Genomic DNA, 20,018 nt, shown 5'->3' with positions numbered 1-20,018 from the left:
TGAGAGAGAGAGAAAGAGAGAGAGAGAGAGACAGCATGAACAGGGGAGGGTCAGAGAGAGAGGGAGATACAGAATCTGAAACAGGCTCCAGGCTCTGAGCTAGCTGTCAGCACAGAGCCCAACTTGGGGCTCGAACCCACAAACCATGAGATCATGACCTGAGTCGAAGTCAGACGCTTAATCGACTGAGCCACCCAGGCACCTCTGTCTTTTCTTGATCTTAACTGAAGGTGTGAGTGGAAGTTTTTCACTTTCACATCATGAGTAACTAATTGAAAGAAATTGTAAAATGCCTTTGATCATAAGATGTACCCTAACTTCAGAAGAGTTAAAATAACATTGTATCTTAGAATCAAAGTAAGTTAGTGTGCTTTCATTTAATTGAATTTAATTCTAAGTTAATGTATATGCAACATCCCCCAGAAGTGAAACTGGCAAAATAATTTGATTCAAATAACAAAGGATATAACTTCTTACTTCTATAAATTCCACTTTGTTCAGCCTTGGTCCCATTGAGTCAGCAATATCCAACTGCTTGCAACATGCTTCTAATTATGGGGAAAATGTTATTTGCTAGTTAGCTTGGTTGTAATACAGTCATATTTCATATTCATTTTATAGCTCATTAAAAGAAGAACATAAAATTATTTCTTAATTAATGTCCATCAATATTTACAAGTAAATGATACATAGTTGTGTAACATTCCAATTCCTACAAAATGATTATTTTTCCTGGCTTTTATTTAACTGAGCAACAAAAACACTGAAATAAAGGTGCCTACATTTTTAACAACCAGCCCAAGATAAAGCAAAAACAAATATGCATGTCAATAGCATAAAGACTACAATAACAACTGTATTGGTTGATGTTAGCATTTATGGAAGCAGATCCTAAAACACACTTCTACAAACTTTCTTTTTAAATATTATGTCTTTAATATTTCTAAAATTAACTTAAAAACATATGAATATGTTCTTTTAGTAAAACATTCAAATAATACAAAAACATAAGCAGTAAAACTTGAGTATCTACCTTCCCCCCCGCCCAGCATTCTCACTCCCCTACCCCAGAAGGAACCACTGCTTGTCAACAGTTTGTTGCCACTCTTCCAGCAACCTAAGCATTTATATATATATTAGACACCTTTTGTTTTCCTACACATAAATATGATTATATTGATTTGCAACTTGCTTTTTTCACTTACTCATATTGTAGGTCTTTTCAAATAGGATCTGGAACTCAGGGAGAAGATTTGGGATGGGAATGTAGATACATAAATGAGTCATTAGCTAAAGTCATGGGTGTAAATAAGAAAACCCAAGGAGTGTGTAGAGTGTATAAACTGATAATAGAGCCAAAAAGGAAACTTGGAAAGCCACATTTGAGGTACAAATAAAAGAACCTAGAAACAAAACTTTTGTTAGGTTTATTCCTAGGTGTCTTATGTTTTTTGGTGCAATTATACCTGGGATCAATTCCTTAATTTTTCTTTCTGATGCTTCATTATTGGTGTATAGAAATGCAACCAATTTCTGTACATTGACTTCATATCCTGCAATTTTGCTAAATTCATGTATCAGTTCTAACTGTTTTTTGGTGGAATCTTTTGGGTTTTCCATGTAGAGTATAATGTCATCTGTGAATAGCGGAAGTTTGACTTCTTCCTTGCCTGTTTGGATGACTTTTATTTCTTTTTGTTGTCTGATTGCTGAGGCTAGGACCTCTAGTGCTATGCTGGACAACAGTGGTGAGAGTGGACATCTCTGTCCTGTTTCTGATCTTAGGGGGAAAACTCTCACTTTTTCCCCATAGAGAATGGTATTAGCTGTGGGCTGTTCATATTTGGCTTTTATGATGTTGAGGTATGTTCCTTTTATCTCTTTCTTGAAGGTTTTTATCAAGAAAGGACGTTGTATTTTGTCAAATGCTTTTTCTGCATCTATTGAAAATATCATATGGCTCTTATCCTTTCTTTTATTAATGTGGTGTATCACGTTGATTGATTTGTGAAGATTGAACCAGCCCTACAGCCCAGAAATAAATTCCACTTGTTCGTGGTGAATAATTCTTCTAATGCAGTACATATAGTTTTCTTATGTCTTTCCTTATATTTTGTCTTTATATTATAGTTCAGATATTATAACTCTTTTTAGGTTCTGTGTATATCAGTAATATTTTCTAGGAACCTGATAGGATGATACGGAGGTAATACAGAATATTTATAATAAAACAGAGCTCTTGATTAAAAGAATTGAAAATTGCTGATTGCTTTTCTGTTTTTCTACATTCTCCATCTGGAAAGAGCAAAAGAACTTAAGTACATGTATAACAGCTTTGAATAACATATATCTCAATATTGACTTTTCATCTTAATCCAGTATCCCTCCCCTCACCGCTTCCCTGCAAAAGAGGGACAAGTAGAAATACTACAGGAATAGGCAGGCTTACCAAGCTGGAAATCTGGATTTTGAAAAAATTCGTGAAGGACATTCTGAATCTGCAAATCAAAGAAAATATACCATATATTACTTCAATTATCATACATTTAGTATTTTAGACTCAAAGCTACTTAGAGACTTTCAATTTAAGTTTTGGGTAATCTTTCTAGCTCAGGGACAGAAACAGTAATAATTAACACTTAGTTTATACACTACTTCAAGGTATATCAAATGCTTTTCTGTATATATCTTCAATGACTCCCATTGAGAACATTTTGTGTGAGAACTAGGATGCTGAGACTGATCCTATTTTGTCCCCACCAAGGACATTTCTAGCCATCCTCAGACACTAGGCACATTTGCCAAACAGTTTAGCAATCCAAATAACCCTCTATAATTCCTCATTCTTCAATTACTAAAAAGCAAAATTTCAGAGTTCTTCTTGGTCCATTAAAATTTTTTTAATGTTTATTTGTTTTTGAGAGAGAGACAGGGAGACAGCATAATCTAGGAAGGGGCAGAGAGAGAGGGAGACACAGAACCCGAAGCAGGCTCCAGGCTCCGAGCTATCAGCACAGAGCCCTCTGGGGCTAAGACTCACAAACCGTGAGATCATGACCTGAGTTGGAGTCGGACTCTTAACAACTGATCCACCCAGGTGCCCCTGGTCCATTTTTTAAAAATAGATTTGAGGCTGGTTCAATCAGTAGAACATGCAACTCTTGATCTACAAGTCATGATTTCAAGTCTCACATTGAGAGTAGAGCTTAATTAAAAAACCAAAAAAAGTAGACTTGATGTTTTTTAGGTCAGCTTTATGTTCACAGAAAAATTAAGCAGAAAGTGCAGAGAGTTCCCTTATACTCCCCACCCTGCCCGGGTCACCACATACACATCTTCCCCCCCATCAACATTCCGCACCACAGCGGTACATTTGTTACAGTTGATGAATCTACATGAAACATCACCATCCAAAGTCCATAGTTTACATTAAGAATTACTGATGGGGCGCCTGGGTGGCTTAGTCGGTTAAGCGTCCAACTTTCGCTTAGGTCATGATCTCGCGGTTCATGGGTTCAAGCCCCGCGTCCGGCTCTGTGCTGACTGCCAGCTCAGAGCCTGGAGCCTGTTTCAGACTGTGACTCCCTCTCTCTCTGACCCTCCCCTGCTCATGCTGTCTCTCTCTCTCTCTCCTAGAAATAAATAAAACATTTAAAAATTAAAAAAAAAAAGAATTACTGTTGATTTTGTACATTTTATGAGTTTTGGCAAATGTATCATGACATGTATCCATCATTTCGGTATTATACAAAATTGTTTCATTACACTAAAAATCCTCTGTGCTCTGCTTATTCATCCTTCCTTCTGCCTTCACTCCTGGAAACCACAAATCTTTTTACCGTCTCCATAGTTGTACTTTTCCTCAAACATCATAAAGTTGGAATCAAACAGTACATATCTTTCAGATTGGCCCCTTTCACTTAGTAATACACATTTAAAGTTCTCCCATGTCTTTTCATGGCTTGATACTCATTTGTTTTTAGTGCTGAATAATATTTCATTGTTTAGATGTTCAGTTTACTTATCCTTTCAACCATTGACGGAAATCTTGGTTGTTTCCAAGTTTGCCAATTAGGAATAAAGCTGCTGTAAACATTCACATGCAGGATTTTCTGTAAACATAAGTTTTCAGCTCCTTTTGGGTAAATACAGTAAGCATGATGGCTGGATCATATAGTAAAATTGTGTTTGGTTTTATAAGAAACTGCCAAAGTGGCTGTGCCATTTTGCATTATCACCAACAATTCCCATCAGTTGCTGCATACCTTTGTCAGCATTTGATGCTGTCAAGGTTCCAGATTCTGACTATTCTGATAGGTGTTTAGCGGTATCTCATTGTTTTAATTCGCATTTCCTTGATGTCATGTGTGGAGCATATTTTCATATGCTTATTTGCCATCTATATGTCTTTGGTGAAATGTCTGTTTAGGTCTTTTGCCCATTTTTAAGTCAGTTGTTTTGTTTTCTTTTTGTGGAAGAGTTATTTGTATATTTTGGATAATAGTCTGTTATCAGATATCTCTTTTGAAAATATTTTCTTCCAGTCTGTGGATTGTCTTCCTTGGTCTATTTTTTTTTTTTTTACAAACCTGAGATTTTATTCTTCTTTTTCTTTCATAGTTTATTGTCAAGTTGGATTCCATATAACACTCAATGCTCATCCCAACAAGTGCCCTCCTCCATGCCCATCACCCCCCTTCCCCACTCCCCCCTCATCAGCCCTCAGTTTGTTCTCAGTATTCAAGAGTCTCTCATGGTTTGCCTGCCTCCCTTCCTCTCCCCCACTATTTTTCCCCTTCTCCTCCACCATGGTCCTCCATTAAGTTTCTCCTAGTCCTCCTATAAGTGGAAGCATATGGTATCTGTCTTTCTCTGCCTGACTTATTTCACTCAGGAGAACATCCTTAAGTTCCATCCACATTGCTACAAATGGCCATATTTCATTCTTTCTCATTACCATGGGAAATGTAGTATTCCATCGTATAGATAAACCACATTTTCTTGATCCATTCGTCCGTTGATGGGCACTTAGGCTCTTTCCATGTTTTAGCTATTGTTGAGAGTGCTGCTATGAACATTGGGGTATGTGTGCCCCTAGGCATCAGCATTTCTGTATCCCTTGGGTAAATTCCTAGCAGTGCTATTGCTGGGTCATAGGGGAGTTCTATTGTTAATTTTTTGAGGGACCTCCACATTGTTTTCCAGAGGGGCTGCATCAGTTTACATTCCCACCAACAGTGTAGGAGGGTGCCTGTTTCTCCACATCCTTGCCAGCATCTATAGTCTCCTGATTTGTTCATTTTAGCCACTCTGACCAACGTGAGGTGGTATCTCAGTTTGGTTTTGATTTGTATTTCCCTGATGATAAGTGACACTGAGTATTCTTTCATGTGTCTGTTGGCCATCTGGATGTCCTCTTTGGAGAAGTGTCCTTGGTCTATTTTTAATGATTCACTTTGAATTAAAAATATGCTTAGCCATGTATCTACCCAAGAAATGTTCTCACACCTATGTACACCTAAAAGAATATGTTTAACTGTTAAAAGTAGAGCTGTTTTCTACAGCTAAAAGACACGGGCTCTTAGTCTACAAAAGTAATTAGTCACACACATACAAAAACCAGCAAAAAATGAAAACCATGTCTGTCTTTTTTTGGTTAGATATAAATCCAAGCTAGTTAACATATAGTGTAGTAATGGTTTCAGGAGTAGAATTTAGTGATTCATCACTTACATATAACTCCCAGTGGTCATCCCAAGTCCCCTCCTTAATGCCCATTACCCACTTAGCCCATCATTCCACCCAACACCCCTCTAGAAACCCTCAGTTTGTTCTCTGTATTTAAAAGTCTCTTATGGTTTGCCTCTCTCTCTGCTTTTATATTTTTTTAAAATTTATATCCAAGTTAGTTAGCATATAGTGCAATATTGATTTCCAGAGTAGAATCCAGTAATTCATTCCCTATATATAACACCTAGTGTTCATCCCAACAAGTGTCTTCCTTAATGCTCCTGCCCATTTAGACTATCCCCCCACCCACAACTCCTCCAGCAATCCTCAGTTTGTTCTCTATATACTTAAAAGTCTCTTATATTTTGTCTCCCTCCCTGTTTTTATATTATTTGTATTTGTGTCCCTTCTAATCAGCATTTTTGTATCCTTTGGATAAATACCAAGTAGTGGAATTCCTAGGTCCGAGAGTAGTTCCATTTTTTAACTTTTTGAGGAACCTCTATACTGTTTTCCAGAGTGGCTACACTCTGGAAAAATACAGTTTGCATTCCAACCAACAGTGCAAAAATGTTTCCCTTCTCCTTATCCTCACCAAGATTTGTTGTTTCTGGAGTTGTTAATGTTAACCATTCTGACAGGTGTGAGGTAGTGTGTGGTTTTGGTTTGTATTTACCTGATGATGAGGGCTGTTGAGCATTTTTTCATGTATCTGTTAGCCATCTGGATATCTTCTTTGGAAATATGTCTGTCCTTTTGGGAGCCTCATCCAGAGTCAGTATTTTAGAAATCTAGCTGGATTTTTTTTTTTTTTTAATGCTCATGAGAAAATTGAAGAAATTGACTCTCATGGACCAGACTGGTCAGGAATCAGCTTACCTCAGTAAGACTGAAAATTTAGAGGTAGGCTTCTGGCACTCCACTCAATATTCCAACAATCATCTTCTTATCACCCACCCAACCTCCCCTTCACAGACATCCTCCTTTCTTACCACTACCATAGGAATCATTCCTTTGGGGTCTAGAATCCATTCACTGAACTGCTCCTGCAGAGCCTGTTTCCGTGTATTGGCCACCTTGGCTTTGACTTCATTTATGTATTCTCTTTGTTCGTGTTTCCGTTTAATACTCTCTTTCATCTTGGATACTCTGAAGGATGTCAAAATAAAAGACATGCTGAGTTAAGACCTTTGGATTTGATTCAGATTGTTCAAATGGCAGAAAACAAGAATTCAGAGCCTCATTTACAATTTGTCCCTATATTTACTCCATGAAATCTTCTTGACTTAGGCCTGAGGTGACCTCCTTGTCCCCTCAGAACTTACTATATTTGGCATTGATCAGAGGTTGTCTTCTAGTATTATTTGAGTTTTTATACATGGACCTTATTTTGCCCAAGAAAATATCATACTTAAGAAGTACTAAAAATAGCTCTAGAGACTGCCACACATACCTAAAAGCAAAGCTGAATGCCCTAAGGCCTTACAGTGATGGGGCTCTCGCTTCTCTGGATACAGAAAGCATCTGGAAAGATTCTGATTTCAGGTTTAGAGTTAAATCTAGAAGCTGCATTTATAATATGCATTTTAGGTAATTCTGATGTCTTGGACCAAACTTTTGATTTCTGTCTAGGAATATATATTGCCAATTTCTTTTAAACATCTAGAGCCAAATACTATGACAGCCCCTGAGCATCATAGTTATCTTTATATTCAGATAGAGCTACAGTGCCCATGTTGGGAATGGGGGAAGAATTGTGATTTTAATTGTTCCCATATTTGTCATCCCTATTAGAACTCCAAAACTCTCAAGCTGGTTTTAACTCTAATACCAAAATGACTCAAAATAATAAAAATATCTGCTAGTTTCAAATACAATTTGTTTGAGCCAGGTCTTCATGTTTCAGAGAAGAAAGACTAAGGCCTTCCAATTTCATCTGATAAATTTGGAAATGCAAAAGACTTTGTGGTTAGGGCTGGCAAATTGGATACTTCTAATAATCCAAAATAATCAATCAAAATCTAAGTGATTACTTTATGTTCATGTAAGGCCTTCAAAATTCTCGATGTAAATAGGCCTTCAAAAATAAACTTTTAAGCTTGAAAATAAAAACAGGTAAATAGTGCAGAAGGGCCTGTTTATGAGCTGCTGGAAGATTAATTAGTATTTCCTTTCCTTTCCTTTCCTCTTCCTTTCGTTTCACTTTGTTTTCTTTCCTTTTCTTTTGTTTCGCTTCCTTTCCTTTCCTTTCCTCTTTTCTTTCTTCCTTTTTCTTTCTTTCTTTCTTTCTTTCTTTCTTTCTTTCTTTCTTTCTTTCTTTCTTTCCTTCCTTCCTTCTTCCTTCCTTCTTCTCTTTCTTTCTTTCTTCCTTTCTTTCTTTCCTTCTTTCCTTCCTTCCTTCTACCTTCCTTCTTCCTTCCTTCCCTCTTCTCTTTCTCTCTTTCTTTCTCTCTGTCTCTTTCTTTCTTTCTTTCTTTCTTTCTTTCTTTCTTTCTTTCTTTCTTTCTTTCTTTCTTTCGTAGGCTCTATACCCAATATGGGGCTTGAACTCATGACCCTGAAATCAAGAGTTGCTGCTCCACTGACTGAGCCAGCCAGGTACTCCAAGTAATTTGTATTTTTTTAATGTTTATTTGTGTGTGTGTGTGTGTGTGTGTGTGAGAGAGAGAGAGAGAGAGAGAGGGGGAGAGAGAGAGAGAGAGAGACAGACAGACAGAACGGGAGAGGGGCAGAGAGACAGGGAGACACAGAATCCAAAGCAGTCTCCAGGCTCTGAGCTGTCAGCACAGAGCCCGACATGGGGCTCAAACCTACCAACTGTGAGACTATGACCTGAGCTGAAGTCAGACTCTTAAAACTGACAGAACCACCCAGGTGCCCCATAAAAGTGCTAAGTTCCTCTGATGCAACTGCTAAGTAGCCAAGCTTCTACCATCCATCTCGGTTCTCCCAGTCCCTTCCTCTGCTGGCTCTCCTGTTCTTCTACCACTCTTACTCCCTCTGCTGCTTTATCTATCTCTTTCTCTCCTCTCTCTCTCCTTCTTTCCCTCTTCCCTCTCTCTGTACAACATTCTCCCCAATTTCTATCTTCATCCTTGCATGACTTTCTATTCCTTGTCTGTATCTTTCTTCTAGCCTTTTCTCATTCATTCAAACACTGATGCACAAAGTCAATCACTTATTCACTTATTACACAAACACATGTTAGGTGTTTATTGGGCACCTAACATAGATTCTGCCACTATAAAGCTTAGGGTCCAAAGAAGAACAAGATAAGTAAATGATAAGTACTGGGTGTCTCCAAATTCTCATGTGTGCCAATTGTTGAAAAATAGACCAACAAAACTGGGTTTTTGTCATGTTTCTGTTTGTCATGCTTCCTCTGTTTGGCTAGATCCTCCACAACCTTTAGGTCTCAGCTCAGACCTCATTTCTTTCCTCTTGTTAATAAAGAACCACACCTCGTCTGTATTTCAGGGCAACTGAACATGAGACTCCAAATATAATCAAATGAGTTTTAAATTGATTATATAACTCATGCAGGGAGTGAATAAAATTTTTCTTCTGTGGTCTGCATTATCTCATGAGGATAATCAATCAACAGCATCCAAAGCTCTTAACTTTGGGTAGTGTAGGGTAGACATAACCTACAAGCAGATTCTAAGCATAAATCCATATTTAAAATGTGGTAAAATGCAAAAATGATCACAAATTCTTCCCATTCCCGTGCACATGTCTGTTTGTATGCAATGTAACTTTGCAGCTTCTCCCATTAAGAGATGAACTCTATTTCTGCATCCTTTGTGTCTGGCCATGGCCATGTGACTTGTTTTGGCTAATGGGCCATTAGCAAACATGATGCAAGCAGAAAGTTGAAAAGTGTTATTAATTATATAACAATAAAACTGGAAAAAAAGAAATGAATAAGTGCTTGAACATTGGGCCTTGCCCTTTTTAAATGAACTTAGAAGCCCTTTTGCCACCACCTCGGAAATGGGCCTGCTGGATGATGATCTAGTTACCTCCATTGCTTTTGCAAACAGCCAATGAATAGAGAAGTGATTAAAACCATCAATTGCCATCTTACTGCAATGTATGAGTGAATCCAATACCATGTGGAGGAGAGATAAGCCATAAGCCCAGCCCAAAGCTATCAACCCATAAAATCATGAGCAAATAAATGATTATTGATTTAGGCCACTAAGTTTTGAGGTATTTTGTTATGCAGCAAAAGCTAACTAATAAACCAATTTACCCATCTTAACAAGTATTTTGAGATATTTTTAAAGAAAAGCAGCATAAATCTGATTTAAAAATAGAAGTAGGGGCACCTGGGCGGCTCAGTCAGTTAAGTGTTTGACTCTTGGTTTCAGCTCAGGTCTTGATCTCATGATTTCATGAGTTTGAGCCCTGTATCTGGCTGTGTGCTGACAGCTCAGAGCTTGAAGCCTAGAGCCTGTTTCAGATTCTGTGTCTCCCACTCTCTCTGCCCTTTCCCCACTTGCACTCTCTCTCTCAAAAATAAATAAACATTAAAAATTTTTTAAATGAATCAATAACTTATCTGGCAAATCCCAGGAATTTCTGGACATCTTGGATAGTCTTACTCTAGGACCACCATACCTTATCATGCATTATGCCAGATATCCAGTCCCAGCTGGAGTGTACTTGACTCAGGAACTTCACTTCAGTCTTTTTAACATTAGGAATGTTCTATGCCACTGGAGGTAGGACCACAGATTCATTCACCATCAAGTTGTAGGGTGGGTGTTTGAAGGATATTAAAATAACATTCAAGGAGACCATGAGTTCTCAGTACATATGTACTTGAATTTCTAAGTACTTAATAATGGAATATATACATATGCAACAAAGTGTGGCTTAGAGATGGATAGGAAACTAGTAATATACATATGTTATTGTTATGCTTTAGGTTGAACAAAAGTAGAATCTATTTGATAAAGTCCTTCCACACACCATCGGCTGTATTAGTCATTCACATGTTATAAAAAAACCATTTTCCTTATCTATCCACTCACTTTTGGCATAATCTATTTTACTGGATTGATAACCTATGATACTCAATATGATTGACAAAATGATTGGTATTAATAATATCACCTGTGGGAGAAGCAGCCATGGGATTTCCTAGTTTAATATAACCATAAGAATTTGGCTCGGTAAAGAGGTGACAGCTGGTGTGGAGTATAAGCAGACAGACATCTGTCTAGGAAGTCACTGTCTCCTGGCAACCAAAGAAGATGCATATCATTCCCTTAGTCTTGCCAAGTACTAGTGACTGGTGTATTGTAAGCATTAGTTAGATATTTTGGGGTGGTTTTTTTTTTGAAACACAAAAACTAAGTACTTTGAAGTAAATCATCAAACCCTTTGCAGATACCAAATTCCAATAGAAACATACACAATGGATGTTGTCACGTGGTCTGCATAAGTTCTTTGAACACCATACAATGAGTTAATTCTCAGGGAATTACGAAGTTAAAAAATTCCTTAAATTATTAAGTAAAATAAAGAGTGGGGTCTTCTTTCCTTTTAGTTTTTACTTGGCTTGTGCATCCTTAATGCCTGAGCACTTTCCCGACTTATTTTTCTCCTTTATGTAGCTGTGGTGTAGAAAGTAATTCTGTGACATAGTTTGTGGTGAGTCCTTCTCTTTGTGGGTTAAATGATCCATTGTTAGTCCATAAATCTAATAAAGAGCTGTCAAAGGGAAAATGACTAAAAGGTATCTCAAGGTCAGCACAGACCCCACAGTGATTATAAAATAAGCAAAGGATGTAGGGATCAAAGATCATTACTAAGCCAGAACCTGATAGGCATCACTATAACTGCCACACAGGAAAAGACCCAACTTTTTGCATTGTATCTTTTACATCTACTTCCTAGTTCATTTGAACTCTCATCCAGGCTCAGTACTGGTAGAGAAAAGTGCGGAATTTTACAGTATAATAGGCCCTGCTTCTCTGGAATAGTGTAAAATTCTAGCATTAATAATCTCTGTAATTTTTTAAAGCTTTTATTTGAATTCCAGTTAATTAATATACATCTCTGCAATATTCTGTTTAAAAATTTTTAATATCCTCTGTAATACTGTATAAATTATTTTTATTTTTCAAAATATGATATAGTAAAATTGACCATTTTGGTACATAGTTTTATAAATTTAAACATACATATAAATGTGTAATCACTATAATCAGGCTGTTGAAAGTTTATAATCCTATTTTAAGAGCAAATACTTTTCATTATCAATTCACAATAAGGCAGCTGTGACTTATTTTTTTACATAGTTTATTGTCAAGTGGTTTCCATATAACACTCAGCGCTCATCCCCACAAGTGCCCTCCTCCATGCCCATTACCCCCCTTTCACTCCCCCCTACCTCTATCAGTCCTCAGTTTGTCCTCGGCATTCAAGAGTCTGTCATGGTTTGCCTCCCTCTCTCTCCCCAACTATTTTTCCCCTTCTCCTTCCCCGTGGTCCTCCATTAAGTTACTCCTAATCCTCTATACGTGCAAACATATGGTATTTGTCCTTCTCTGCCTGACTTATTTCGCTCAGCATAACACCCTCAAGTGCCATCCATGTTGCTACACATGGCCAGATTTCATTCTTTCTCATTGCCATGTAGTATTCCATCGTATAGATGAATCACATTTTCTTGATCTGTTCGTCTGTTGATGGACACTTAGGCTCTTTCCGTGGTTTGGCTATTGCTGAGAGTGTTGCTATGAACATTGGGGTACATGTGCCCCTATGCATCAGCACTCCTATATCCCTTGGGTAAATTCCTAGCAGTGCTATTTCTGGGTCATAGGGGAGTTCTATTGTTAATTTTTTGAGGAACCTCCACATTGTTTTCCAGAGGGGCTGCACCAGTTTACATTCCCACCAACAGTGCAGGAGGGTGCCTGTTTCTCCACATCCTCGCCAGCATCTAGAGTCCTCTGATTTGCTCATTTTAGCCACTGTGACCAGTGTGAGGTGGTATCTCAGTGTAGTTTTGATTTGTATTTCCCTGATGATAAGTGACACTGAGCATCGTTTCATGTGTCTGTTGGCCATCTGGATGTCCTCTTTGGAGAAGTGTCTGTTCATATCTTCTGCCCATTTCTTTACTGGATTATTTGTTTTTGGGGTGTGGAGTTTGGTGAGTTCCTTATAGATTTTGGATACTAGCCCTTTATCTGATGTGTTATTTGCGACTATCTTTTCCCATTCCATTGGTTGCCTATTAGCTTTATGGATTGTTTCCTTTGCCATGCAGAAGCTTTTAATCTTGATGATGAGGTCGCAATAGTTCATTTTTGCTCTTGATTCCCTTGCTTTTGGGGATGTGTCAAGTAAGAAATTGCTGCGGTTGAGGTCAAGGAAGTTGTTTCCTGCTTTCTCCTCTAGGGTTTTGATGGTTTCCTGTCTCACATTCAGGTCCTTTATCCATTTTGAGTTTATCTTTGTGTATGGTGTGAGAAAATGATCTAGTTTCATTCTTCTGCATGTTGCTGTCCAGTTCTCCCAGCACCATCTGTTAAAGAGGCTGTCTTTTTTTCCATTGGATACTCTTTCCTGCTTTGTCAAAGATTAGTTGGCTGTACCTTTGTGGGTCCAAATCTGAGTTCTCTATTCTATTCCATTGGCCTATGTGTCTGTTTTTGTGCCAATACCATACTGTCTTGATGATGACAGCTTTGTAGTAGAGGCTAAAGTCTGGGATGGTGATGCCTCCCGTTTGGGTTTTCTTCTTCAATATTCCTTTGGCTATTCGAGGTCTTTTGTGGTTCCATACAAACTTTAGGATAGTTTGTTCTAGTTTTGAGAAGAATGCTGGTGCAATTTTGATTGGGATTGCATTGAAGGTGTAGATTGCTTTGGGTAGTATTGACATTTTAACTATATTTATTTTTCCAATCCATGAGCATGGAATGTTTTTCCATTTCTTTGTGTCTTCTTCAATTTCCTTCATAAGTTTTCTATAGTTTTCATCATACAGATCTCTCATATCTTTGGTTAGGTTTATTTATGTTTTTTAAGGTTTATTTCATATGTTTGCTTTAAGGTTAGGTATTTTATGGTTTTTTGTGCAATTGTGAATGGAATCCGTTTCTTGATTTCTCTTTCTGTTGCTTCATTGTTGGTGTATAAAAATGCAACCGACTTCTGTACCTTGATTTTGTATCCTGCAACTTTGCTGAATTCATGGATCAGTTCTAGTAGGCTTCTGGTGGAGTCTGTTGGGTTTTCTATGTAGAGTATCATGTCGTCTGCGAAAAGTGAGAGTTTGACTTCTTCTTTGCCAATTCTGAAGAGGCAGTTGTGACTTATAAAACATGCAATTCAAAGCATAGGAAAATTAAGAATCAGAGGGAAAAGATACTGAAAGAAAGATGTTAAAATAAAAGAAAATATGAAGGAAACCAAAAGGACAGAAACCTAACCATATCAATTTTGCAAAACTACACACAAGGATTAAAAGTTCACTTCAACTCTTAATCTGTTCAGAAACCCTGATGAAAAGCAATAAAGGTATATTGCATATGTAAAACTTATAAACAACAGTGATATTTTGATTTTTAGTTCAGTGGCTACCACTATAAAAATTGTTCCAAATCAGTAAGGAGTGTCTTCTCTATTTATTGTTCATAAGCACCAAACAGAGAGGAATCCCTTTTTACCCAGAGAAGTAGTGAGATGGAAAATTTTTTTGGATCTAGTTGAGGCAAATGAATGCTTTAACATCATCACCAGGAGATAAAGTCTTGACAAACCAAACAAAAATTTTACTTGCCTTTTTTCTTGAATATAAATAAGAAAAACTCTCATTCCTAAAATAAATGGACTTCTCCACAACTCTCTAAGATGACCCAAACAATGATATAGTTTAGAGAATGTAAAAGCAAGACTGTTTTAGCTAAGGATTTCTGAATATTCTTCAGATGCTTGACACTGTCACCTGTTGACATATAGATCTTGGATTTTTGCAGAAAGAGATGAAGCCCTAATCCTGACAATCTAGGCCAAGCATCTATGATTACTTTAACTCATGAAACTCCTACAGTATTGCTCTAATGGAAACTTGGGCTCTTATCAACTCTAAATGACCCTAAATATTCAAACTCTCAATTCAGGAAGCATCAGTGGAATAAACTGTTGTGTCGTGTTATTTGTTGGCAATGGTACCTAGGCTAGCATCCAAGTGTGCCCATTACTCTTCTTATTACAGATATTGATAAATGACTAGTTTTATGTATTGACTGAGATTTACATATCCCTAACAGGAGGAAGGATTTGTCAATATATTGATTTACAGCCTTGACACTAGCTCCCAAATTTTAAGTATTTTCCATGGCAATTGATCTAAATACAAATCCAATTTATTGCTCTGCAAGAACAGATGGTGAGCAGAAATTGTTCTTTAAGCTATTTATTAAATTTAATGACACCACCCCTGCTGCTGTTGGAACTTTTCACTAGTACTAAAACTCCCTTAATTTGGTTTCTCTACATAATTGATTTTGAAGCTTTTTGTCAGTGTACATAATGGCCTCCTGTGAAACTTGTTTTCAATGCATTCCTAAATGTTCTGATTTAGAAGATCTGAGGAAGAAGCTGTACTTTTTACTAAGCATCTAGGTAATCCTGATTTCATTCTTAGGCAACCACACTCTGAGAAAGACTGCTTCAACTGAAAATTAAAATGCCATGTCCTTATAGAATATAAAACAAAAGAAAAGTTCTGTACATATCTCTTACTTTATTCTAGAGGGATATATGTACCTAATTTCAAAAGAATTGTTATTCTAAACTTTCTGATTAGTTGCTTACCCTGTAAGAAGAATACTAAAACAATCATAAGAAATTTTAGAAATTCCTTTTATAAATTTTAAGCAATTCCTATCAAAATAACACCTTCACAGAGCTAGAACAAACAATTCTAAAATTTGTATGGAACTAGAAAAGACCCAGAAAATAGACAAGGCAATCTTGAAAAAGAAAACCAAAGCTGGAGGCATCACAATCCCGTACTTCAGGATGTACCACAAAGCTGTAATCATCAAGACATTATGGTACTGGAACAAAAACAGACATTAAGACCAATGGAACCGAATAGAGAACCCAGAAATGGACCCATAAATGTATGGCCAACTAATCTTTGACAAAGCAAGAAAGAATATCCAATGGAAAAATGACAGTCTCTTCAGCAAATGGTGTTGTGAAAACTGGACAGCGACATGCAGACAAATGAACCTGGATCACTTTCTTACACCAAACACAAAAATAATTTCAAAATGGATAAAGGACCTAAACTTAAGGCAGGAAGCCATCAAAATCCTAAAGGAGATAGCAGTCAAAAACATCTGATCTCACCTGGGCTGCAGCAACTTCTTACTCAACACGTCTCTGGAGACAAGGGAAACAAAAACACAAATGAACTATTGGGACCTCATCAAAATAAAAAGCCTCTGCACAGTGAAGGAAACAATCAGCAAAACTAAAAGGGAACCGATGGAATAGGAGAAGATATATGCAAATGACATCAGATTAAGCGTTGGTATCCAAAATCTATAAAAAAAATTATCAAACTCCACCCAAAATAAATAATTCGGTGAAGAAATGGGCAAAAGACATGAATAGACACTTCTCCAAAGAAGACATATAGATGGCCAACCAACTCAACAGCATTCATCATCAGGGAAATACAAATCAAACTACAATGAGATACTACCTCACATCTGTCAGAATTGCTAACATTAACAACTCATGAAATGACAAATGTTGGTGAGGATGAGGAGAAAGGGGAACCTTCTTGCACTGCTCATGGGACTGCAAACTGATGCAGGCACTCTGGAAAACATTATGGGGTTTCCTCAAAAAATTAAAAATAGAACTACCCTGGAGAGGAGGCAAGATGGCGGAGAAGTAGGGAGCTCCTTATATTCACTTGCCCCATCTCTCAAATGGAGAAGGCCTGAAGCCATAGGAACCCTTACAGAATCCAGGAGTTTGGGAGGAAAAGAAGACAGAGTCCACTGAGAAAACCTGATAGTGTGAGTGCGACCTGGGGAAGATAAAATCGGCCAGGACTGGGACCAGAGACACAGAGGGAGGGGGGATCCCCCTTTGCAGGGAGCCATGATGAATCTAGGGGAAAAAAAAGAAACAGTGGCTGAAACTGCTCAAGACACTGTCCCTGTCCCTGGAGAAGAGAAAGACCTCCGCTTGGGACACAGAAGAATCCGGTTTCCTGCTGTCCAGCTGACCCTAGGCAAACACACTCGTCCCAGGCGACCTCAGGAGAAACTGCAACTCGCTCGCAAGCTTGACCTGGAGGGGACGCAAGCAGCGCCTGAAGCCGCACCTTTGTCCTTCTGGCTCAGCTGGATCCCCAGGGGGAAGGCAAGAGGCTCGAAACTGCTCTGAGGGACTCGCCTGCGAGTTTATATTTCAGGTAATTTCAATTGGGCGCCTGGACTGAGATCTGGAAACGAGGCCTGGCTTGGGATATAGAGCACGGCCCACTTTGGCTATGCCCCCGGCAAAAGGAGATCACACCCAAAAGAGTGAGTTGCAACACTTTGTTCGAGAAGGAACTGGGGCGCCACCACTTTTCTCCCCACAAGCACCAAGACAGGACCCCCGCAGGACGCACTGGACCAAACCACGCCCATCCCCGCTAGAGAGCTGCCTTTTTTTTTTTTTTTTTTTAAACCAGAGCCAAGGCAAGACCAACATGGATGCACTGCCCTGACTAATTCTGGTAACTGGCTTGCTTAAACAATCACATTTAATTCATTCTCTAGATGTAAATTCTACACCTCCACCGCTACGTTTTTATCTCTATCTCTCTGGAGTAATCAGACTATATGGTTTCTGAGTAGCATTATCGTCGTTTCTTTCACCTCCTCTCCAACCATATTCCCCTCTTTCTCTCTCTGAATTAAGCTTCTTAGTCTTTCTGCCTGCTCATTTCATTTCCAATTTCACTTCCTCCCGGCCTTGTCATTTCTCTCTTTGTATATGCTCTTCCATCAGCACGGCATACACCCTGCTCTTTATTTGTAGCTGGGAATCCTGGTTCTATGATTTAGACTGTCCTTTGTCTATTGGGTTTTTTCTTTTTTATGTATTTTTATTTTTATTATTTGTCTTCCCTCCTTTTTTTTTTTTGTATGTGTCCCTTCCTTTTTTTCTTTTTCTTTTTCCTTTCAGTTTGCGTGTTTGTTGGGTTTGTCTGTGCGTTTGTGTGCCTTTGTTCCCTGTGTGTTTGTCTGTCTGTTTTCTTCTCCAGGGCTACCTCAAGAAACAAGCCAAAGTACACATGGCAGAGGGTCCCAAATACCACTACAAGTAGGAAATTAAAATAACTAAGGTCTCAACAAGAGAGACCAAGAGACACCATTCAAAGAACACTTTCTGAATGGACAGGCCCTGGACAAAGAGAATTCTTTGGTACAGCACCACTCACAGGTGCAGAGTGCATAACAAGCTTTTAAAACTAACAAGAGATAGAAAGCTAACCAAAATGACGAAACGGAAGAGCTCGCCTCCAAAGAAATTCCAGGAAGCACTGACAGCTAAAGAACTGATGAAAACAGATATAAGCAAAATAACTGAACAAGAATTTAGAACAATAGTCATAAAATTAATTGCTGGGCTTGAAAAATGCATGGAAGACATCAGAGAAACTATTGCTACAAAGATTATGGAGCTTAAAAATAGTTGTGATGAATGAAAAAATGCTACAAATGAGATGCAAAATAAAATGGAGGCATCCAATGCAAGGATTGAAGAGGCAGAAAGGAGAATAAGTGATTTAGAAGATACAGTTATAGAAAAAGAGGAAGCTGAGAAAAAGAGAGATAACCTGATCCAGGAACACAAAAGGAGAGTTCGAGAGCTCAGCGATACAATCAAAGGGAATAATATCCGTATCATAGGAATTCCAGAAGAGGAAGAGAGAGGGAAAGGCGCTGAAGGAGCACTTGAACAAATTATAGCAAGAACTTCCACCATCTGGGGAAGGAAACAGACATTGAAATCCAAGAGGCACCGAGAATCCCCTCAGACGCAACTTGAATCGATCTTCTGCATGACATATCATAGTGAAACTGGCAAAATATAAGGACAAAGAGAGAATTCTGAAAGCAGCTAGGGAGAAAAGGGCCCTAACATACAAAGGGAAACCTATCAGAGTGGTGACAGACCTATCGACTGAAACTTGGCAGGCCAGAAAGGAATGGAGATCTTCAATGTGATGAACAGAAAAAATATGCAGCCAAGAATCCTCTATTCAGCAAGCCTGTCATTCAGAATAGAAGGAGAGATAAAAGTCTTTCCAAATAAACAAAAATTGAAAGAATTTGTCACCACTAAACCAGCCCGACAAGAAATCCTGAGGGGGACTCTCTGAGGGAAATGTTGCAAGAAACGCAATATACCAGAGACACCACCACAAGTATAAATCCCACAAAGGACACGATGACTCTAAACCCATATTTTTCAATAATAACACTGCATGTAAATGGACTAAATGCCCCAATCAAAAGACACAGGGTGGCAGAATGGTTAAAAAAACAAACTCCATCTATTTGCTGTCTACAAAAAATTCATTTTAGACAGGAGGACACCCTCAGATTGAAAGTAAGGGGATGGAGAAATATCTATCATGCTACTGGAAGTCTAAAGAAAGCTGGAGTAGCTATACTTATATCACACAAACTGGACTTTAAAGATAGTAACAAGGGATGAAGAAGGGCATTATATAATAATTACAGGGTCTATATCAGGAAGAGCTAATAATTATAAATGTCTATGCACCAAATATGGAAGCACCTACATATATAAAACAATCACAAACAGAAACAATCTTAAAGACAAGAATGTGCTAATAGCAGGGGACTTTAATACTCCACTTACAGATATGGATAGATCAGGGGCGCCTGGGTGGCTTAGTCGGTTAAGCGTCCGACTTTCGCTCAGGTCATGATCTTGCGGTTCATGGGTTCGAGCCCCGCATCGGGCTCTGTGCTGACTGCCAGCTCAGAGCCTGGAGCCTGTTTCAGAGTCTGTCGCTCCCTCTCTCTCTGACCCTCCCCTGCTCATGCTGTCTCTCTCTCTAGAAATAAATAAAACATTTAAAAAAAAAAAAAGAAATGGATAGATCAACTCGACAGAAAATCATTAAAGAAGCAATGGACTTGAATGACACACTGGACCAGGTGGATCTGCCAGATATATCTAGAACTCTACATCCTGAGGCCATGGAATTC

General features: G+C 38.3%; 1 protein-coding gene across 1 annotated transcript in view; it reads right to left on the bottom strand.

Annotated features, from left to right (window-relative positions):
• Positions 1–20,018, bottom strand: part of EFCAB5 (EF-hand calcium binding domain 5) — a 138,601-nt gene that overhangs the window by 77,531 nt on the left and 41,052 nt on the right. Inside the window, exons 5-7 of the mRNA XM_039252575.1 lie at positions 6,723–6,879; positions 2,450–2,498; positions 478–548 (exon numbers count right to left, since the gene is read on the bottom strand). Coding sequence (XP_039108506.1) covers positions 478–548; positions 2,450–2,498; positions 6,723–6,879 — 277 coding nt within the window. The remainder of the gene's footprint in view (positions 1–477; positions 549–2,449; positions 2,499–6,722; positions 6,880–20,018) is intronic.

Source organism: Hyaena hyaena, unplaced genomic scaffold, assembly GCF_003009895.1.
Source record: "Hyaena hyaena isolate Hyena2069 unplaced genomic scaffold, ASM300989v1 scaffold_10, whole genome shotgun sequence".
NCBI classification, from domain to species: Eukaryota; Metazoa; Chordata; class Mammalia; order Carnivora; family Hyaenidae; genus Hyaena; species Hyaena hyaena.
This window is presented reverse-complemented; position numbering and strand designations above follow the sequence as displayed.